Consider the following 23,458-nt stretch of genomic DNA (forward strand, 5'->3'; position numbering starts at 1 on the left):
GTCCAAAATTGTACATTAGGTGTACACACAAGCTCCTAACATATGTTTTAAAAATGGTCTGTATCAGAAATGCTATTTTTATGGATAATACTTATGTTCAGGGTCGATTACTGACTCAGAAATTTTTAAGAAGTAAAGACAACGTAGGAGGAGTCACCTGAGTTTAGGCTGATGTAAGCTGGCTGGAAAGGGAGCGGAGAGGGAGCGTGAGGTAAGTTCAGGGCGTCACAAACCCCGAGAGACAAAGGAGGGGGCCAAATGCATCCCCAACAGACAGTTCTGGCCCGGGTGCCATTCTCCTGGCCACCCTGGCAGCAGGCCCAGCCCACGTCCCGGACGCACAGGAGCAGAAAGTGGAGTAAAGGGACACCCGCTTCCACCTGCAGGATGGAGACAAATATAACTGGCAGGTTCTGTGGCAGGGCTCTGTGGTTTAAGGAGCAGGTCACGTGTCCCAGGCATTATCCCGGGTCCTCAGGGTCCCCCAGCTCAGAGCTGAAAAGAATCCAGACTGAGCCCCTGGTAAGTTCTGTTCTGGCAAAGCTGGCACCAGGTCCCTCCCTCCAGCCTCAGAAGACTCTGCTGGGCTACTCAAGGGTTGGCTGGCATCTTTTCAGAGCACCCAGCCAGAGAGAGCAGGACCAACAGGTGAACAGCACCCTAAAATAAATCTAATACTCTCCCAAGCCTACTATTTCCTTATCATATAAGGCACCATTCCAAACCGCGTAAAGTATTGCCTATATTTTGGCAACACTTCACAATTCTTTGATTTTACCTGCAGTAAAAAAGTATACACCGTGTCACAGAATATGTATTTTCAAAGGAAAAAAGTGTTTTTGAGGATATTTCCACAGGTCTTAGATACACAGTGGGTCTGGCACCAAAGTCATCACAGATGTTCCTGCCTCGTGCACAGATCAAACTAACTGTGGCCACTTTATGGGAGGAGTTCTTTTTAATCTTAGAAATTCACTAATGCACCAGACTACGAAGGATTAATATTGTTATTTCAAACAAAGCTGTGGCTCCTTGAACAATTTCAAGTAAACCCCAGCAAAATTCAGCCAAGTTATTATATATGCTAATGAGGCCACACTGGTCTCTAGTGGCGCTGATGAGAACTCAGTAAGACACTGTTTGCCGGAGGTGTGGAGGAACACGCCCCGAACGAGGCTTAGGCCAACACCATTCCTGGAGAGCGGACAGGACTGGGAAATCAGGAGACAGCTCTGTGCCAGGCACGCTCAGAGGCGTCTGTCCACTAGCAGGGCTGTCACCCCGTCTCAGGTCCCTCCGCGGTGGGAGGAAAGGGTGAAACCACACATCCTCCACCGTTCAGCTCCAGGGGCTCTGCCTGTTCATGAATGCAATTAGATTGTGGGGAGCAAACACTGGCAGGGCTGCACCTGAGAAGGTGTGACTGGGGCTAACTTTCTGGAAACCCAGGATTCAGAGACACAGGTCAATGCAACGGTTACAACAGGTGTCGTCTTGAATTAACGAACCAATTATGAGGCAGCTCTAAGATTCTAAGAGAAGTGGGACTCCACATTGACGGGGAGGTGGAGAATCAGAGATACCCAAAAGACACAGATTAAACAGAAAGGGGCTATGGAACAGACATGCCATGCACAGATCAACCAAACAGAGGCACGACCAAGGGCAGAGGAGGATACACAAGGATGACCTTGGGGGGGCAGGAGAGGAGAGGAGATGCATTTCCAGTTCTGCCAAGGAAAGGGCAAGCTACAACAGCTTAAGCTGCAGGCAGTAAGGAAAGAAACTCAGATTATAAAATATGACAAACTGGAATAAATAAGAAAAACCATCTAAAGTAATTCTCTGTACAAATCTTCAAGAAAAGCAAGGATAACTCATCTTTGTAATTGGTTCATTAAGTTTTACCTAATGAAAGAAGACAAGATGTCCTCTCAAAATGGTATTTAGTTCTACAGCTCTAAATATTTAATCCTCTTGCCGCCTTGAGTTTGCATGGAAACTGCGCTGTGCGCCTCTGAAGACTTTTAACTGGAACACTCTGAGGTTCCAGGATTCTATTCAACGGCAAGCAGCTCAGGCCAGGAAAGATCAATCAGAACACGACGTCCTCAAGAGAACTCACGGGCAGTGTTTCCACGGGAAGAGAGGCATGAACCCACAGAAGGAAAACAACGGCAGCTTTTTCACAAGCTGGAGAAGAACATTTCCAGGAATCGAATGGGGCTCCTGGGGTTCCTCTGGGGAGAAGGGCAGCTCAGCCCTTCTTGTGTGTTCCCATTAATACTCACTTAATGTGGAGTGACAGGCCCTGCCTCAAACGTCGCGTGAGCAACAGGACACGACAAGACGTACGCTGGCAGGAGACAACGCTCACCTCCAAAATGCATTCAGGTGAGGCGAGGACCCTCAGCTGACTCCTGAAGGCCTTATCTCAACGTGATACCAGGTCACGAAGAAGGCCCAGAACCTTCTACTTCAATATTGTCCAATCTTTTAAAATAAACTTGAGATCTCTTTGCACATTCTGCTAGGCTACAGGAATGAGCTCACTGTTTTTACGACGTTTTCATTTGCGCCCTGGAATCTACAAGTGAATGTCAGTAATTCTTCAACAGTTCAGCACAGGATAAAGAATTCCCAAGAGAATGGTGACTTGCCATGGATTTTTGTCACACATATTTACCATTTTTTTTTTAATCAAAACTAAGTAAGGTTGGATCATACACAGGCAAGACCAATTTAGAATGAGGAGAAATACATCCACTAAATCAACCACATCATGACCAAGACTGATTTCCTTACACAGCTTTGTGGGAGGGGCAGTCCTGGACCATTTATTTACTATTATGTGTGAAAATCACAGCCTACCGATCATGTGCCACTGACACCACAAAACATCTCTCTACCTGGGCAGCCAACGTCTCACGTAGAAACTGAAGGATTCTTCGGTCTCCTTCTGTCTTGAACTAAGGAGCCTGGCCCACACCTGACCGACATGTTGGTGGTAAGAGCTGAAGTCTTTTATTAACACCTTAGCTCTTACCAGGTTCTTACAGGACCTGCCAGTGTCCCATCGGGTCTGTGAGAAGCGGTGGCCCCTACGCTACACCACGGAACACGACATTCCCCCATCAAACAGTGTCAGGAACACTGAGGGACGCCAACAACCCTCAACATAGACACTTCACCTACAAAATTCCGACAGAACAGAACTTTGCTGTGCTCTGACGACTGACACCTGCACCAAAGAGAGATCTCGCAGCCTCATTCTTCAGGACGTCTCTCAGATACGGAAAGGAAACGTCGCCGTCAGGTTCCTCCATGCAGACCATCCTGATTCAAGAAACTTCACAGAACTGAGTTAGAAATGCTGTTACTTTTTTTAATCAGGTAAACAGACCAAAGGTAACTTTTGTTTTCTTTTGAATCTTGTAGTGAACACACAGAGAGCTGCTCAGCCGGCTGGGAACCAGTGTGCACCAATGACCCAAGCTGCCGGACAGACTGACCATGAGACACTCCCAATGGAACACAGCGCACCCAGGCAACCTGAACTCCAGATAAACCACAGACAATTCTTTAGAATAAGTATGCCTAAACATCACATGGGACGTACTTATACTAAAAGAAAAGGATTCACTGTTTATCTGGAATCCAAATTTAAGCAGGCGTCCTGTATTTTTACTTACTAAATCTAGCAACTCTAACTTGTTCTCATCTAAAACAAACACATTACTTGCATGAATGACTTCAAAGCAAGCACCATGTGAGTCAGACACACGGTCCAAAAAATGTGTAAGTGCTGATGACACACAAACATTATGTATCGAGAAGAAAATTTTCTTCTCTCTGCAGTATCATTTCTTTCCTGAGAAGAGTGGAATGTGTTCATGGAGAACGGAGGAAAGCTGGGAGGAGAAGCCAACAGCACCTGCCAAAGCCCCAGACCACAGGTGTGTAAGGACCGGTCTGCACCGCATGGGGCCTCCCAAGTTTCCGTCCGCGAAGCCAGGATGCAGTTGCAGCCTCACTCCTTCATCTTCTTTGGACAGGATGCTCGAGGCCCCGCTGCTGGGGTGGGCTTTGGGCAGAGCAGGCTGACAAGGGGAGGACCAGGGCCGTCTGAGGGCTGGAGACAGAAGGGGCACAGTTCTAGGAGGGTGCCCCCATCCCCTCCTCCCCCTCTCCTCCCTGCCATCTCTCCCCGCCCCAGCGCGGTAACAGAATACGCACTGACGTCTGCAGCCACGGCCCGGTTTCAACACTCACTATCAGTGAATCTTGAGAAACCTTCTTTAAAACTCCAAACCTCAGATGCCCCATCTGTATTTTGAGACTAACATCCACACCCCACTGGGCAATGATGAGGATACAAGTCTTCAGACGCTCGGGTACAGAGGCTAGTGCATGGACATCTGTATACGATACAGTCAATATTTCAAGTCAGTGGAGAAAAGACTGATGATTAAATAAATTATGTTGTAAAAACTGGATAGCAATTTGGAAAAAATTTACAAACACCTCACAGGGTACACTAAAAGTTCCAAATGGATTAACACAAATGTGTTAATAATGTGGAATAAAGTAAAGGAAGTAAAGCAAACTAGCTTTATTCAATGACAATATTTTAACAGCAGGGTAGGGAATGTCTTTCTAAGTTGTGTGTAAAACCCAAAAACCATAAAGGAAAAAACGGACAATTCCAACGTTTTAGAACTTCTAAAATAAAAGACTTCATAAAGTAAAAAGTGGAATGGAAAACTAGGAGAAAGTATTTAAAGCAAACAATGAAAGATTCATATCCACAATATATAAAGAGTCCCTATAAATTAATAAGAAAAGGACAAACAACACATTATTAAAAATGTGCAAAGGGCATGAACAGGTAAATCACACAACGTGACACACAATGGCCAGTTAACGTGAAAATTCACTGACTCTCAGAAACCAGAGAAAGGGAAACTAAAGCAATAAAAATAGAACACATTTCAGCTTTAAGAGGCAACTTTAGAAAGTTTACAACACCCAGAATTATTGAAGATGTGGGACAAGGACATACTCCTAAGCTGCTGGTGGAAATGAGGACTACTACAGCCTACTTGGCAGCATCTACTGAAATATAAAACGTGCAAACCCCGCAAACAAGCCATTTCACTTAAAGAAATCGATCATGAAAGACTCCTCAGTGTTCTCAACGATCTATGTTACCGGCATGTTTACTGCGGTACTAGTTGCAATGAAAATTTGGAAACCAGGGCCAGTCCGGTTGCATAGTGGTTAAGTTCGTGCACTCCGCTTTGGTGGTCTGGGGTTCATGGGTTTGGATGCTGGACACGGACTTACACACTGTTCATCAAGCCATGCTGCGGCGGCGTCCCATGTGCAAAGTGGAGGAAGACTGGCACAGATGCTAGCTCAGGGCCAATCTTCCTCACCAAAAAAAAAGTCTTTAAAAGAGAAGGATTTGGAAACAACTTGAATGTCCATCAATAGGCAAATAAATTATGATCATGTTCCACTTTTGAGCAGTTCAAGAATGAGGCACAGATACCTCTGTGGACACTGGAGATTTCCAAAACATATTGTTATTCCAAAAAAGCAAGTTGTTTTGGAATTTGTTGTGGAACAAATAGGATGATCTTATCAGGTATCAAAACAGGAAAAAATCTACTTATGCATATATACTAACAAATGTAATACGTTTTAAAGACCTAGAGGACACAGAATAAAATTCTGTTGAGCAGCTGAGGCAGCGAGAGAAAGGCCTTCGAGGACCAGTTTCTCATCTGCGCAGGGCTACAGAATTTGGATTGTTCCGAATGTGTCATGAAAGACAAAGATTTTCCAGAGAATTCTACAACCAGGTCACCTGCGGGCCCGGGTCTGGCCCATGCAATGGTCATCCCTGCGTCTTCTCCTCCTCCTCTCCCTGCCTCGCTGCCCCCGTAACGTCCTTCCTTGGGAGACAGGAGAGTGCAGCGGAGCGGGGGCAGGAGAGCCTGGGGGCAGAGCTGGGGTGAGCAGTCCTAAGGCCAGAAGACCAGCTCGGGAGGACCCTAACATTGCCCTGGAAGACCCTCCTCTGCCACCAAGGGCATCAGAAGGAGCTGAGAAGTGACAAATTCACACGGCACCCAGGGCAGAGGGACTGGGGTTCCCCAGGAGGAGGCGGGTCTGTGGGAATGACAATAGCAGGCTCACCATGCTCCATTCCTGCGGCTCCTAAGGCCAATGGCCGACGTCTGGGACTCTGTCTCTGGCCTTGGGACAGAGAAAAGATGACAAGCACAAGTGTCCTCTGAGACCAGACCGACAGCCACATGGGTCCAGTGCTCCCCAGCATCGTGACCTAGCGCGTGCACTAAGCATCTGCCGTTACATGATGCCCCGCTTCCTTACTGCCCTGTGGCCGCCTGATAAGAAAAGGAGCGAGGGGAAGGACAGAGGGGCTGAACACGACCAATGGCCAGCCGTGTGCGTGTGGACGCAGGAAGGAGAAGACCTCCTCTCCATTCTAGACATGCCCCGCTAGCTCACAGGTGTGGCAGAGCTCTGAAAACTTCTACACACATCCACGGCAACACCCCCCAAAAGTACCTAAGATCTCTCAATTCAAAGAGAAAAATCTTAACTCAAGAAAGAAAAAACGAACAAGGAATTCTGACCCAGACTGAAAAAGAAATGTTGAGAACAGCGGGCATTTTAAAGGCTCTCATCAAAGACTCTGCTGTCTGCCCAGTGCTGCCCGGCTAGCAGGGCCATTCTCCAAGCTACTCTACCTACTCCTAACTTGCAAGCACGATGCCCTTCTGTGACTGGGGTTTCAAACAATATCAAGAGTTTGTTGCTAAGCGGTGTGTATGGGACATCCCCATGGAGACCGCAGAGACTCTCATGCTTGCTGGTGCAGCACACACCCTGTCCAGCACCTTCAAGGTCAAACTTTCCAGAATTTCCCCAGTCTGGACTTTGCGATTCCTGTCTTCACACCTGAAACTCAGGAGCTTTGTAAGTCATCTTTAGATGACTCACTTACCCGCATTCTGAGGCTATTACAGATACTTCTCTATCAGTCAAGAAGGTTTTTAAGGGTTCACGCCTTGTTTTCAACCTCACAGCCCTCTCCTACCATAAACTCCAGCATTTTTGAAAAAATAGTACCCAATCATATTTCCTAAAACTGAAAATTTTCAATCCATCCCACTACCACCAATTTCCAGCCTAATACCAAAATGATCTGTCTAAATCATGCCTCACGAATGATGTAGTAATCCATTTTTTTAAAAACCAGTACCATTATAGACAAGTTTTACAGGAGAGGAACTCTGGGAACCTGACGGTCATTTCAACATCAAGAATGATGCTCTCCAGGAGTGCATCCAGTTAATGAACTATTCCAATATGCTCGTGATGGAATCAACTGCTGGATTATCACACGTAGGAACACCCTGATTTTGTGATTTTGAAGGAAGCCGCTGTTTTCCAGCAGGTTTCAGACATTAGATTCAGGAACGCACATATTTTCTACAGGATGGCCAACTCCTCAGAGGGTACCACTGGATTATCATTAAGTGATATATTTCAATAACCAATGAGATTATTAAATGAAAACAGTAATCATAGTAAATTGGGAATACAGTTTATTCACAGTGCTGAAAACAATTATTCTGGAGTTAGAAGGAAGGACATGAGTCATACTCAGATCTGGCACATTTCTACAGGAACATATTGGGCGGTTAGTAGTTAGCCCAAACGTCTTACTAATCTGTGAAAATACTGCTCTCCAATCAATGGCCGCCTTTGTAAATAAAACCAGAGATAGGGCATCCTTTAAATGGAGATGACGACGCTGACGGCACACACAGGATCAGGTAGAATTGCAATAATAAACACAGGCCCTTCTAACCTTTCATCTGGAGAGCATCCCTAGCTTTTTAATTCTAGTAACATACAGATCTAAAACTGTAATCTGTTTTAATATGCAAAGACTTATGCAAATTGGGTACACAAACACTGGATCATATCCTACAAAGGATTCAGGAGCAACTGGCTTCGGATTAGGCCCAGAACATAGGAAATAAAGAAGTATCAAAAAAAAAAACTCCTAAACTTACAAGTGAAAAATCAACAGTTTGTGCCAGGGACACAACAGAAACTCTTATCAAATAAAACCTAAATGCTTAGAAAAAGTCTAAACTTACTAAATAACCCAGGGTACCCATTATGAACACGCAGACCAAGGATGACGCAGAATCAGCGGCCCGCTGAGTTCAGCCTGTGCTCCAGCGAGGACTGGCAGGTGCCTAAAGAAAGGGCTGAGCGCCGTGGGTGGTTCTGATTCTGAGCTCACGGCAGCGAGCGTGAACTTGGACAACCAGTGGGCTCAGCCGTGGGGGTCAGGAGGGGCCTGCTTTTCTCAGCAGTGGGAGACGCCAGTGCAAAGGTCACACAGGTGACTAGCTTTCTGGACAGTCTTGGAGCTTCTCAGCATCTGCACCCAAAGGGTCCCCCTGGCAAGGACAGGCCAGAGGGCTCTGCAGGTCCCCCAAATGCTGAGCCCCACACTCCTCCGTTCTTAGGACACTCTTCGCTCCACCAGAGGCATCAGCCCTCGAGCACCAAGCTGTGCCCATCACGGGACTGCCGCACCTGTCCTAACTGCCCGTCACCAGCCAGGCCGAGGACACTGCACGTGGTACCACTCTCCCTGTTCTGTGGACCCTATGCTCCGGGGGGGGGGATCGGGAGGGGGCCAGTCCAAGCCCACAGTCCTGCTCCAGGTTGTTCCACAGCCTCTGGCCTCCATAGCCACCAGGCTGGGGGACCCTCCAGTGGGTGACCCAAGTCACAGCCTCCCGAGAAGCCTGCCATGAACCCACACGAGGTCTGAGCAGGACCGCCCGCCATGTGTCCTCCGTGCTCAGTACTGGAAACGGCTTGGCCACGTCTGCTCCTGTCCACAGTAATGATGGTTCAGGAAAACAGGCCCCGGGACACAGACTCCCGGTCACAGCACCGGAACAGGCCGTGCGGGGTCAGAAGGTGGGAGAAAGGCTACTTCCCAGGACCTGAACGCAGTCTGACAACGCCCCAAAAATCACCAAAAAAGTAAACTCCTGCCCATCCCAAAGGGCCACAATACTATTTCACGTTCATAGGACACTTTCAACTTAAAAACTGTGTGGTGCATGGACGGTTCAAGTTAAATACTCATGATCAGCTGAGCCATTGCTGTTGTCATTAGTCACAGCTCCTGTGGCAGATGACATGGCCTCTAGATAACCAAGAGGAACAAGTACTGAGCATTTCACCTACTCACCCCGATCAAATACAATACCTCTCAGCGTAGCTCACCACAAACTGTGGAGACGAACCCAATTCACCTGTGGGGAGCCACTGTCCACGTCATGAATACTGTGGGGCCACCGGGAGGAACAAGCCGTGAGCCCTGCCCTCAACAAGATCACCAGTAGACGAGAGATGAGGGACATGCTGACGACGTGTGGCATGAGACAAACGCTGAGAAACTGCAACAGGCGACAAATTCCAGGAACAGAGAGGGTCACTCGGCCCAGAAGTGACCAGTGAAGGCTCAAGGGTGACAAGCAGGGAGGATGGGACCAGCCAAGACGAGAGGGAGGGATTTCCAGTTTCCAGAGTGTGTGGTGTCAAAAGAGGATGCTCAGGCCACAAGAGCGAGTGGGAATTCTGGACAGGGTACTTGGGGTACAGCGCAGGTGAGAGAGGGGACCCAGGGAGGCCGGTCAGGGCCACCCACTCAGGGCCAGGTTTGAGGAAGGAGACGGAACTCTTCCGCCTGCAACGGGAGCACTAAGGAGTTGAGCAGAAGGCAATCTGATGGCATCTGTGCCTCAAGAAACACCTGGTGATGTATGAGGAGCAGATGCCATCAAGGTGCCCATCACAGGGACAGAAGAACGGCCACCATCACAGATGGGCAGGAGTGTAAACACCAGGAGGACGATGTGTGTCTAGGACAGCTCAGACGTGCCATCTCAGGGGCACCCAACACCTGGAGGCACCATGGCCCAAGCTTGCCAGGTCTGAACCCCACTTCCACAGCATGGGGTCCCCCTCCTCCAGAGCTGATCGGACCCCCCCGGTGGTCAGCAACAGATGCTTCAGAAGCAAAATCAGTGCAATTCACTCTGCAGACGCTTCCTGACGGTGCAATCTACCTCTCCACGTGCAAGGCCACATCTCACAGGATGGGGTGAAAGAACCAAATCCGGTTGCTTCTTTCCACTGTTAATAGATAAAACCTACAAAGAGGAATCCTTACATTCACATCAGGAGCAAGAAGTTCAAGTCTGAACTGGTGAAGACCACAAGCTCCTCTGCAAGACGAAATAGCACGGGTGACATTTAAAACCCAGGGAGGAGCTGAGAATTGTAGTCAGCATCCCCCATCACGCAGACTGGGAAAATGAAATCCGGCAGGGCAAGGAGGACTGAAATAAAGGAACTTAGGATGCGAAGCAAACATGGAGAAGACTGAAAAGCTGTGACATCCACAGACTCTGTAAACACAGAGCACGCATTTCTACTGGCACCCCAGAACATCACTCATTACCCTCTAGAGAACACCCACTCACCGTTCACCACAAGCAGCCTCCTCCGTGGCAGGAGGAGACTAGCACCCCCACGCAGAAGCCCAGCTCCAACTCGGACGCCTGCGGAGTGGGCGTGAGTGCAGATGGGGCATCTGAGTCCCAGAAGGGTCTGAGCCATCCTGTGACCACAGGTTTCTGCCCTTCCAGTGACAAACCAGGACAGAGACGCTTTCCTGGCTGGGAACTGGACCCTGTGGAAACCGGTCCTCGTTATAACTCTAGTACCAACAAGAGGTGAGTCCACAGGATGCCCACTACATGCCGGGCACCACACGGGAACACGTCAATAATGCTGTAGGGGCATCACGGCCCCCACCCTGCAACCGAGGAGAATGGACACTCATGAGCTACTTGGACAAGACACACTGCCATTCAGCCCAAAAGGAGAATCACAGTGCAGGCCTCCAAGCTCACGTGCCTTCCTCCACCACGCTGTCCTCCAGCAACACACACACCACACACAGCTTTGGGCAAATTACGAAATTCCCTGTGACTCAGTTTCCTCACTGATCAAATGGGGGCTCAGACTACACATCCCTCAGTTTCCTTCCAGATCTGAAATTCTATAATTCTATCTTGTGTCAAAGAAAAAAGAGAGAGAGAAAATAAATCAACTGTTTGACTTTTGCTAGCAAACCCAAATGTTTGCACGGTGTTTGGTATACAGTACTAAGTACATCCATCCCATATGTGTCTCTCAGCGACAGGAAGAAAACCGCAGAGCACAGTCTCTAGAGCCTCATGTCTTTCACGGTATAATAAATTCATTCTGGAAGGTCAGGGAACACAGTGTTCTGTTCAAGCAAATATTAGCATGCACGCCATGCATAGGTGATCAATGTTTGAAGAACTGGAATACAATAAAACACACTTGTAAGACCCTCTCCTCATCATAACTCAATCTCCCTCTGATGACTAGAGAAAGCACACCAGGCAGGGTACCACAGCGCCATGTGAACAATTACCATCATGTGTACTCGCGCAAGCTACCAGCACTGATTCAGTGGCGTCTGGTCGCTTAGACGCTAATGAAACCACAGGGCATTCTGCATTCGACTGTCAAGTATGTCTGAATATTCTTCTTATAGAACTTGCTGCATTTTTATACTGAATAAGAATTAGTACGAGGGTTTTCCACTCTTACTTCATCTTTTCCCAATTAAGTAAACTCCTTAGTCTTCAGGGCAGCGTAAAACCATCAAGAGCGTTGTCACCACTCAGGGTTTGCTCAGCCTGTTAGCGTTTCACAGTGCCTCTTCTGTAATCTGGAGTAGCCCTGCTCTTCCTTAATCTCTGTCCCTACCACCCAGAGTCCTTCCTCTCCAGACCCCAGCCCAGTGGTGTTCTCTGGATGCTCTCTGGCTTATTTCGCCATCGTGGAAACAACGCCCCCAGAGGAGCTGGGTTGGGCCTGGTGTTGGCATATGGCAGAGAGCACCTCGCACGCTCTCGCACAGGTACGGCCTGGCACCTACACCATCATACACACGTCGCTGGGGCACTTCCTGAGCTGCAGATCCATCTCTTTGCAGACATTATTAGATGTTAGTCGAAATGAACCTCAGGCTGCTGGAGCGATGCAGAAACTGGGCAGAGTGAGCTACACGAGCCAGACCAGCGGCTGAAGGGAGGCGGCCCTCGGATCCTTCGTGACCAATTCTGCAAGCTCAGGGCCCCACCACCACCGAGACCCCTCAGAATTACCATTTCCCACAGCCCGGGCCCCTCGAGAATCCACTTTTTGTAGGGAAGTGCTCCCACAAGCACTTGCCCTCCTCCCCCGACCTAAACTGCCTGTCCCCTGTCTCCTGCCTGTACCTGGAACTTGCCTCCGTCTCACTTTATCCATTTCCTCTCCTCCCTGTCCACAACCCCTTCCTTTGTCATATCATTTTTAGCCTCTTGATGGGGCCAGTGACGAGTCCTGTGTCAAGACAGAGAGCCTTCCAATGGCTGAGTTGTGTGGGAGACCGGAGCGGGCCAGGCCGGGCTGCGTGGGTCGCCGCCTCCCTGCTCAGGACATGCACACCTCAGGCAGACTCGGCCAGAAGGACAGTACAGGGAACGCATCCGTCAGCGCTCTTTCTGCTCCAGGCCCAAGTGAACTCTGAGAATAAGGGACAACACACGCTTCCCAGCCCAGCAGGCCCGGCCGCCACAGGCAAACACCCCTCCTCCTCCCACCCCCACATCCCACGCACTCTGACTGCGGTTCCCTGGACCCACCCTAAATCCGGTTACAACGGGTGCACGTATAAAAACACTTTCTCCCTAGCTCTTCTAAGGACTGTCGGTGCTCCACGAACAAGAACGAAGAAGAGCTGCTGAGTCCTTTGGCTGTCCACGTGACCAGTCTGGCCCTCCTGGCTGGCTATCGCACAGACCTGGACAACGGGTCAGTCTCAAAGCATGTGCTCAGCCAACACTTGAGACTTAAAAGACTGTGGCCCTTCCTTCAACTGCAACGGAGAGAAGATGCGCTCCAACGTACAAGAGTGCCTGCCGGGAGGGAGGCAGCCAGCAGAGGAATACAGGAAAAGGGCGACTTTCTGAAGCAAGTCCATTTCTTCCTTTAATTATCTTTCCTTCCCTTGACCATATTTTTTATTTCTGAAAACTCTCTCCTTAATTCTTCGAACTGCATATAATTCCATGGCACTTGTTCTAAGAACTTTTTATTCTATTCGGCTGAGTCACATGGTTTGCCATCTCTGTCACTCAAAAACAGTCAAATATTTGCAATTTCATATGACTTCACCTAAAACTTGGGGATTTACTATCAATTTAGTTACAGTGAGTATCCAAAGATACAGAGAGTGTGGGCTCAACAGACTATGAATTTGATGTGACAGAAGACGTTAGAAAAACAAGAAATGGTCAAAAGCTGGGGTAGTCCCTTAAGTTTTAGCAGACACGATGTGCCGATAAACAGAGAAACGGGCTCCTCAGCCTTCGGCATTAAGGCAGGTTCACACACGTGGACGGCTCAAGTGCTAGGCAGGCCGACTGAAGGTTCCTCTCCCGAGGGCACCAACTCTAACAGCACAGGTACCGCACGAGGAGAGCCCTTCGAGGCGATGCCCTTGGCGGGCTTCTGTCATCCCCACGTCATCCAAAGGCTTTTGGAGCCGAATTCCACCTGGGCCTGTTTACTGGAGGCAACATTCCCAAGTCCTCAGTGATGACCCCTACACATGCTCACTCTGCTTCGTGTTTAGAAACGCGAATTTATAAACTTCAATTACACGCCCTTTCAAGGCTCCTCTTCCCTAATAAAAAGACTAATTTTTTGTGAACTCCAAAACTGTACTTTCTATCAGTGCCATTTCACTTTCTCAATGGAGGATGAAAATCTGGCTTAGTAATACATTTTAAATTATTGAGTATTCCTCACAACTTTGTTCTTGTATATTTTCAGTCAGTCATGAGGGCTGCTGAGACCCAGCCTCTCGTGGAAACAAAGATAACGTGTCAGTGAGAGCCTTCCAAGGGAGCAGACGGCAACCGTCAGCTGAGGAAGGATGTTTCATGAAGAAAAGAAGATTCTCTCAATTCACCGGATACAGCAATTATCTCCAGATGCAGAAGCAGCACTGAAATCCATTCCTGGATGCCAAAAACCTTGGGTAAAACTGAGGCACAGTGATTTACCTGAAGGGTCACCAAGATCCGAATTCTGAAGTTAGCTCTGCCCCCACACGCAGACAGGTGCGTTCTTACGAGAACTAGCTGCCCTTCCATCCCTCAGTTTCTACGGATTTCCTCTAACGATTTTAACCAGTCACCCCAAAGTCCTGTGAGAATTTAAAGTCACTTAAAGGCTTAAAATCTAAATAAGCTTTTAGTAACAGGAAAGAGGAGCATTTTCTGAAGCTGTATGCCTCTTGTAACAAAAGAAAGGCACACTACAGATCAAAACGGAGAATTCAAAATACCCATTTGCTTTTCCAAAGTGGCTGCTTCAAAGGCCTTCGCCAAACCCTGCAAATGACAGTGTTCTGTGAGTGCTGAATCCATGCAACACACGTCTCTCCCCTTCAGGAGCACCCAGCAAGCAGCCATCTAACGCCACGCCAGGCCATTAAGGGCCTGCTAGGATTGAAAAGTGTGTGTTTTCCAGAGGAAAGACACTGCCCTTTGGGACAACAAAAAGTGACCTGTGCAGAGGCCAGCCCGATGACATAGCGGTTAAGTTTGTGTGCTCCGCTTCAGTGACCTGGGGTTTGCAGGGTCAGATCCTGGGCACGGACCTACGCATTGCTCATCAAGCCATGTTGTGGCCGCATCCCACATAGAAAATAAAGGAAGACTGGCAACAGATGTTAGCCAATCTTCCTCCCAAAAAACAAAAAAAAGTGACCCATGCAGACCCACAATGTTCTTCAGCATTTTATGCCACTGTCATGCCATAAATTTCTCTTTCTAGTTCTCAATAAGCTACGATATCCTGTTGATTCTATTGTCAACTTGTTTTTAAAGTCAACTATGATAAACAAGCTTACAGAATCATCTGAGGTATCAAATTTCTCAAAAGAATAGATGACACATAGAGAAAACAGATATATAATCTCACTATGAAATAAATGACAATCTCTAAAATTTACTAAACCTGAGAAGGAAAAAAAGAGTAAATTCCAAGTGAAAATAATTTGATCTTTCCAACATCTTGACTTTGAAAGCTCTACCGAATTAGCTTATTATTAATCATTTGACTACCACCGTAATAGATGGAGGCAAGACCCAAGAGCCTTTCCAAATATTAAAAATATTGCCCCCAAAGAAAAAAAGATTCAGTGCTGGCCTAATATTTTATCCAATGTGATCTAAAAAGGAGTCACAGTATTATTGGAATGTGACCAGTAAAATCTATAGTTGTAAAAAGGTTTAAAAAAGAAAAACCAAGAATTAATCTTCAAAAATGCCAGCCAGTGGTTGCAACTGGGTTCACTAGGTTTTACATGACAAACTGTTAGAAGAAGCCAAAAAAGCTCACAGGACGAGCATCCATTTTCAGAGAACAGTGCATCCTCCTGCTCCATCCCACAGGGTAATGAGTAAGAAATGAAATGCAAAATACAGTCGATGCATAACGTGTCCATTTACCTGTGTACACACTTAGAAATGTGCGTGCAGACTCAGCACAGGTTTCCCTACAGATTAGAGACACAATCTTTTTCTACAATTTATTGACTCAATACATATTCGAGTACGTAAGCTATCACATAATACACTGTATAAGCCTACAATAATTAAACTCTGTTCCAAAGACTTGGCTAAATCTCTAATGATGAAAAATGACATAGGATTTGTATGTTTTGTTGTGAAGAAATGCTCAGGGGTCATGACCTCACTACAGATTGCAAACAGTCCTGCTGCAGGCTTGGGTTTCTGGACCCCTGACCTTTCAGGTAAAAGCCGCATCCATTAAGCAGTGCTCTGGAAGAGGAGGAAGACGTTCCCCGCTGTACGGACGATCTAACAAGTTCTATAACAGAAACATCGCCCTCCACTTAAAAGAATCACACAAACAAAAAAATAATCAAGAAAATACCAAAAGGTTTAAAGTTTATAAAAAGTAGGAAAATGACAAAAACAAACTTGGCCAAGTGTCTTTAAATATTTACATAGGTGCTCTTTGGAAAGTAATCTGTTCCAATTAGCCGTCTCTGAACCCACAGGGTTACCTGAATCCGAGGAGATTAATTATACCCGCACACCAATTTGAAGTTACTCTTTTATTCGGCTGTCTGGCGCAAGGGAGGAGGGGAGCAGAGGAAAGTGTGTGCGTACACGTGCGTGTGCAGGCTGTATGGTGAGAGAAGTGGGTCTGGAACTGCAAAGAAAGAGAGGGGTACATCCCGGAGGTGGCCCATCACCTGCTCTTTGCTCAGAAATGACCAGGAGAGACCATCAACTCAACAAGCCACAGGTGTTAATTTATGCAAACACAATGGGCAATTAGCACAAAGGAGCCTGAAGTGGAGCTGAGAGTCGCCTGTGTCTGCCTCTTCCAGCGGGAGCTCCAAGTATACAGTGAGTTCAGACACCTGGGTATGGGGCCACCCGGGTGCAGGGCTACCTGAACCCCGAATACCTGGGTATAGGATATCTGGGAAAGAGCTATCCAAGCAGACTTACCTGGATATGGGGCTACCTGAGAACTGGACTGCCTGAGCCTGGCAAACCAGGATGCCGGGCCACCTGGTACAGGGCTACCTGAGCCCCGACTACCTGGGTGCCAGAACTACCTGAGCCTGGATCACCTGGGTGCGGGGCTACTGGGCCTGCACTTCCTGGGCTCGGGGATCCCTGAGCATGGGAGCACCTGGGCAGAATACTTGGGCAAAGGATAATCCTGGGAAGGGCTACCTGGGTGCGGGGGCCACGTGGGTACCCGGCACCCGCGCGCGCACGCTCACCTGGGGCCGCGATGGCCGCGCCCTCCTCTCCGCTGTCCTCGGCGGCCTCGTCGGCCAGGCCGGAGCCCGGGGAGTCGGCGGCGGCGCAGGCCGAGCCGGGGCTGCTGGGCTGCGAGGCCGAGTCGCCCTCGCTGAGCGAGCCGCAGCGGGCGCGGGGCGCGCGGTCGGCGGGGCCATCGCGGTCGCGGCGCGCGCGGCGGTGCACGCGGGAGTGCAGCACCATCTGGTGGTAGGTGCGGAAGATCTTGCCGCACTCGAAGCACTCGGACGACTTGCCGTGGCCGGCGGGGGCGGCGGCGCGGCGGCTGGGGCGCGCGGCCGGCCGGGGCTCCAGGGGCCCGGGCGCGGGGTCCCCGAGCGCGCCCGCCCTCTTGCGCGCGGGGCCCTGCGCGCCCGGCTCCGGCTCGCGCTTGCGCTTCTCCTGGCTCACCAGGATGTACTCGCGCCGCTCCTTGTCGAAGGCCACGTCCCCGGCCAGCGCCTCGTCCCAGGCCCCGTACTTGAGGTACTCGGCTGGCTCGGCCACCTTGCCCCTGGTGGCCAGCTGCCAGGCCTGGTAGCTGTTGACCGGGTCCAGCTCGGCCACCCGCCGCCCGGCCTGGCCGCGGGCGGGCGCGCCGGCCTCGGCGGGCCGCAGGTTCAGGCACTGAAGGAAGAGCCGCTGGGCGTCGGCGGGGCCGCCCTGCGCCGCGCCCTCCCCGGCCGGGGCGCGAGGCCGGCCGGCCTCCACGCGGCGGTGGATGGCGTTGTGGGCGTTCAAGCTGTCCAGGTTTGTAAACAGGTTCCCGCACTTGGTGCAGACTTCGTAGAGGGACAGGCCGGCCACGATCACCTCCTCCTGCACCACGTTGTTGATGGTGGCGATGGGGTCCAGCTCGCTCCTGGGCTTGTTCTTGCTCCCCGTCTTCGGGCCGTGTGCCTTCATGTGGTTCTTCAGGAACCACGGCTCTTTGAATCTTCGGCCGCAGATGTGGCAGCCGTGGTCGAAGGAGCCCCTGTGCTTCTTCATGTGAGCCTTCAGGAACCAGGTCTGGCTGAAGGCCTGCCCGCACACCTCGCAGGGGAACTCCCCAGGGGGCAGCTCCGGCTTGCAGTTCTCCGCGTAGGCCTCGCCGCTGGGCACCTGCGCAGTGATGTGGTCTTTCTCGATGTGGCTCAGCAGGGACTCCTCCCTCAGGGTCATGTAGCTGCAGAGCCTGCACTTGAAGGGCTTGTGTGCCTGGTGCACGTGCTGCTCCAGATCCTTCTTCCGCTCGAACTTGCTCTTGCAGAAGGAGCACTGAGCGACTCCGGCCTTGCCCTCCTCGGGGCCCCCCACGGCCCCCTCCGGCTCCTTCTTGCTGCTTCTCAGCAGGATCTTGCTGTTGTCCACCTGGGTGGCCCCGTTCAGGATCTTGTTGCAGGCCGAGGTGCTTTTCGTGGGGCTGGTGCAGCCGTCCAGGCCCTCGGCCACGCGCATCTCGCCGGCCTCAGGCTCCTGGCCCTGGATCAAAGTTCCGGTGCGGTGGCTGCGGATGTGGATCTTCAGGTTGCCCTTCTGGGATGCCCTGTGGTCGCAGTAGGGGCACTTGTAGGGCTTCTCCCCCGTGTGCTTGCGCATGTGCTGCGACAGGGAGCTCTGGAAGGGGAAGCTTTTGCCACAGATGCAGCAGCTGTGGCTCACGGCCTTGTCCCCGTCCACCTCGGGGCTCCTGCTGGCCCCGGTGGGGCTGGGGCCCCTTCTCAGCTCCATCTCGGCCTCTCGGCTGCGATCCATCTCCAGGACAAGGGCTCGCCCGGCAGGGGCGGGCTCGGCTCGCTCTCACCAGGCAGGCCTGCTGGACAAGGTCTTATCTCTCCATTTTCAGATAAGTCTTCTGCATCCCAGCTGCAGAGTGGTTCCTGCCACGGCGACGTGCATCTCCTACCTGGAGAGCATGGCAGACACAGCGAGCCCCTGAAACAGAAAAGACACCATCTTAGGAACGAGGCTTCCGAGGAAACAGGGACCCAGTAACATCCAGGGATGGGGACCGGCCGCTCCTGCTGAAAAATCTCAATCCAGTCCACATAAAAGAGACGCCAACAAACGTTTAAATAGACGTACAGGCAGCCACTTCCGTTAAAAGATCAATAAGCAAACGACAAATTATTGATAACTGTGTGCTAAATTATTGTAAATGACTGCACTAAAATAATTTTTTTTAATAAAAAGATACCAGTTCTTCAGGGAAAGACTGTCATGAGAGAGTTCGTGGGAGGGTGACAAAGGCAGGCCACAGAACAAGGACAGCGTGTGGGAAGGCGAAACAAAGACTCGGGATGGGGAGGAGGGGAGTGAAGACCACGGAGGCGGAGGCTGTGCCAAGAGCGAGTGAGCCGCAAACGCAGGTGACAATTGTGATGGGCGCTTCACAAATGTACCTCTGTGTTCAGATGTTACGGAAACGGGTCTTTGGTTAAGAATGTAGATGATTCAGTCAAGGCGAGGCAACGAAGGGCAGAAGCAGCACCCTGAGCTCCCCGATGACAGCAGGTGTCAGTCACACTGTGTGGTCACTGCCACTTTCATGTCCTTCCCACCCTCAGAGAACAAGGGGCAGGCCTGGTGTGAGTGGCTCCTCCAGGGGCCTGGGTGCTTCCAGCACCCTGTGCACCAGCAAAGGCGAGCTGGACGAGGCGGCGCCAGGAGCTGTGCCTGACACACAGCGGGTGACCGTCCACGCCCCGAGAAAGCCAGCATGAACGCCTGTATGCCACCCAAGGGGCCGAGACAGCACACCGAAAGCAGCTACGTACAGCAAAAAAAGGAATTTCCATCTGACTTGTGATAAGTAGAGTATAAACAAAACAGAGCCGATTGGAAAGGATGTGAGAGATACGGCGTCTTTCAGGACAGTGTCCTGACGGCTTAGAAAGGGCGGGAGGGCTGCCCACAGCTCCTGGGGACAGGTCTGTTTCTCCTTCTCCCCTCAACACAGAAGTACTCGAAATCATGACTGTGAGGGTCTCCCTGCTGGGGAGGCTCCAGGTTTGCACAGAGAGGCCCCCAGATGGGCAGATTTTCTTTAAAAAAAACAAAAACTGTTAAGAGGTAGAAAAGAAGCCGTGTTTTTACAAATTTTTGTTCAAAGATGAAGCTCTCTCCCCAAAGAAGCGGAACAGGGACTCCTTGTTTACTCTGGGTTGTCCGCCCCGCCACGTTTTCACCAGAGCAGACACAGAAAAGCACACTGAGGACAGGACAGAGGGACGAGGGGTGTCCACCCAAACGTCCCCAAGGAGTGGGGATTCTGAGCGCATTACACTTGTTCCTCCACTTCCCCACGAGAGTGCAGACGCCATCCCTGACGGACACTTTCTGAAAAGATGACACAGTGCTCTCTCCACACCACCTCCTCCCACAGACCCACATAGGAACAGGCAGAAATCTCCTTTCAGTTACGGATTCTCAAACCTCTTTGGAGAAAGCCCTGTGCTCGCAAGTTTCCCCGGCACCTGAAGAAACCGACAGGCGGCGGAGCGGCCATCAGGGGTTGCTCTTACACTAACAGGTGCACACAGTACCTCCTGACAAGAGGAGCCCCAAACTCCAGGTCTCCATTAATGAAAACGCCACCTAAAACTGGATAAACCATCGTGGTTACCAAGAACACCTCTTAATGATAATTTAAACTAATTTCAATTATCTTTTCGAGCTGTTTCGGTCTTGGCACAAGTTCTGGACAGCTGTGTATTATTTATGATGATTTATAAGGCAAATGATTGGCATGTATCCCCTTCTATCCCAGGACTTATTTCATCCCCCAAATGTTGAACGTTATGTAATATGTAAAGTATGAATGAAACACACTATTTATATTGAATTTAGTGACCTAATCTGGGTATAAAAATCGTAGGAGTTAAAGAACCATATAGGAATAAGTTTACAGAGAAAAAAAAACAGTGGAAATTGGTGGCTCTGAAATAATTTTACAGACTCCACTCCACTGGACCTGTCTAAGTCGGTTCATAAAGGATGTTAAATGTCAGACAGTTCTCCAATTCAGGAGGATCAAACAGCCAAAAACCAGCCATGAGGATTCACAAAGTACGAGCATTCAACTAGTTAAGGATCATAAGAAGTGACCCACAAATGCACCTGGAAATAAAAGTGAATTTTTCAGTGAGAAGACTCTGAATCATAAAAATGCGCACTCTGTGCCAGTTTGTTCCTTCCTTCCTTGCTACACCCTGCTGTTTTCAGCACTTCCAGGAGCCAGTGAAAGTCAGAGGCTTTCAAAGCCAAGCTGCCACTCCAGGGGTCTGTACATGGAGACCCCGCCTCTGTGCCACCCAGGTGGGCCAGGTCTTGGGGTCTCAGCCAGCACTGATGCTGCAGAGTGGACCCTAGTAGCCCTGGTCCCTGTTAACCAGCCATGTGGCTTGCAAGGGGCATCCTTCACATCCTGGGCACATCTCCTCATCTGCCAGGTGCTGAGAGGACACGACATGAGGAAGCCACATCTCAACAGCACCTCCTGCAAGCACCTCCTCGGAACGCCACTCAGATCCCCTGTAACACACAGAGTGGACAGTCCAGGAGCAATGAAACGCCGCCCAGTGGGGGCCTCGCTTCTCACACCAGGCAGCATCCTGCCGTACAGACCCACAGGCCCAGAGTGAATGCAAAGAGGATTAGATGTGAGTGCAGAGGAGGAAGGAACCAGCTCGGGTGGTCCCAGGCCACCTCCAGCATCCAGGCACGCCGTGGGTGCAACAGGACATGACCATGCTGCCCCCTCTTCTTTCCATGGGGGGCCTCAGACTCTTCTGCACATTTACAAAGGCTTCCTTCGCGCCGCCATCCTTGTTTGCTGAGAATTCCCACTCCCATTTCCTCACTACAGCCTTGATGTTTAAAGCTTCTGATTCCCCAACACCCCAAAGCCTGGACACTTTCCCTCAAGAAGCCCAAAGACTAGAGAACATAGTTTTCATTTCTTACTTGGGCGTCCTACAAAACTAGCTTGAAAGCTTTACCCAAAGGCAGCAAGGCCCTGCAATTTACAGGAAAATTCTCAAGTTGGGGCATTAACAGGGCCTGCAATCAGCAGACAAGCTCTTCTTTCTCTTTTGTTTCCACTTCCTCTCCACCACCCCCATCCTGGAGAACTAAGTCCCTGTGAGAGTTGCATGGGATGCATTTTTAAAGAACTTAAAAATATTCTGGAGAGGAAAATATATAAATGTAGAAATGGAAAAACTACTATAATGGTAATGACTATTTAATCCCAATTACCATTATCCTAAGGAAATCATAACATCCACAAAAGTGGCTCCACTTTTACAAGGTCCGCGCGTGGCCCCCTTCCTCCTGCCCACAGTGGGCCAATGGAGTTTCTTGCAAACCTTTAAAGAAACAGTCAAAAAGTTAATTTCCTGCAACGGGCTCTCCTCAGTCAGTGGCCAAATCAACCAATCTTTGTGATTCTTTTTAGCTGCAGGCAAAAGCCGCTATTTAAGACAGGGTCATCACTTTGTTTCCAAAAAAGAACAGGAATGCTGTCATCAGAACTTCCAACTTAAAAATGCACGGTGGGCAGCGCACCAGTTAGAAAGCTCACGGGACGTCAGCGGCCCTCCTGGCACTCCGGGCTCTGCCCTCCTGGTTTAAAAAAGCCCACCAGCCTCTGTGAGCTGGGAGGGTCTCAGCCCGTTTCTCAGCAGGACTTCTGGTCCCCATGGGGCGTGGTCCGCGTTGGAACCCCACCACGGGACAGAGCAATATAGTCCCTGGCTCCAGCTGAATGCACTTCAGTCCTGGGCTGCCTCTCTCACTCTCGCACACAAGCCACCGCGCGCCAAATGCGAGCTGGTGTTCCAACTTCTCCTAAAACACACTAACCTAAAGATAACTAGCTTTATAAAACGGGTAAATAAATGCTAGCTTTTTACCCAGACCGGAGTGATTAAAGAAAGTCTGCCTGCAACACAAACATCAGGAGAGGAGGGGGCGGAGGAGACGACATGAGCCAACATACAGCCACATGTCAACCCACATGGGGACACAGAGCACGGCCCCTGTGAACACAAAGTTTGCCCGCCATGAATCACAGTTGTGTTGTTGTTGTCTTATAAACTTTTTCCAAGGCTGTAATTGGGAACTTGCCAGACAAGACTGTAATTTAATTGTTTAGGTATAAAAATGTCTTGCTGATTAGGGTTTTAAAATAGATTTCCAGTGGCTCTCTCCCTCTGTGTGTATGTGTGTGTTTCTCTACAGCTGTGATGAACAGTTTGCCGCTACTTTTTAAAAATGCCTTATATCATTTTCAAAATAAATTTCATTTTGAAAAAGTTAGGTAATTCTACCACATTCATAAAAAATAAGAAAAACTAAAATGTTTATTAAAGAAAACAGAAATGTGTATTCATAAAAAA

The 23,458-nt window shown here is 49.7% G+C and overlaps 1 protein-coding gene across 6 annotated transcripts in view; it reads right to left on the bottom strand.

The window, feature by feature from the left end:
* The window catches only part of ZNF516 (zinc finger protein 516), a 120,427-nt gene that overhangs the window by 52,367 nt on the left and 44,602 nt on the right, over nt 1-23,458 (bottom strand). For all 6 annotated transcript variants that reach the window (XM_070630291.1, XM_070630293.1, XM_070630296.1 and 3 more), the window contains exon 2: nt 17,057-18,992. In XM_070630291.1, the coding sequence (XP_070486392.1) occupies nt 17,057-18,812 (1,756 nt within the window). In that variant the 5' untranslated portion in view covers nt 18,813-18,992. The remainder of the gene's footprint in view (nt 1-17,056; nt 18,993-23,458) is intronic.

This window comes from Equus przewalskii, chromosome 7, assembly GCF_037783145.1.
Source record: "Equus przewalskii isolate Varuska chromosome 7, EquPr2, whole genome shotgun sequence".
NCBI classification, from domain to species: Eukaryota; Metazoa; Chordata; class Mammalia; order Perissodactyla; family Equidae; genus Equus; species Equus przewalskii.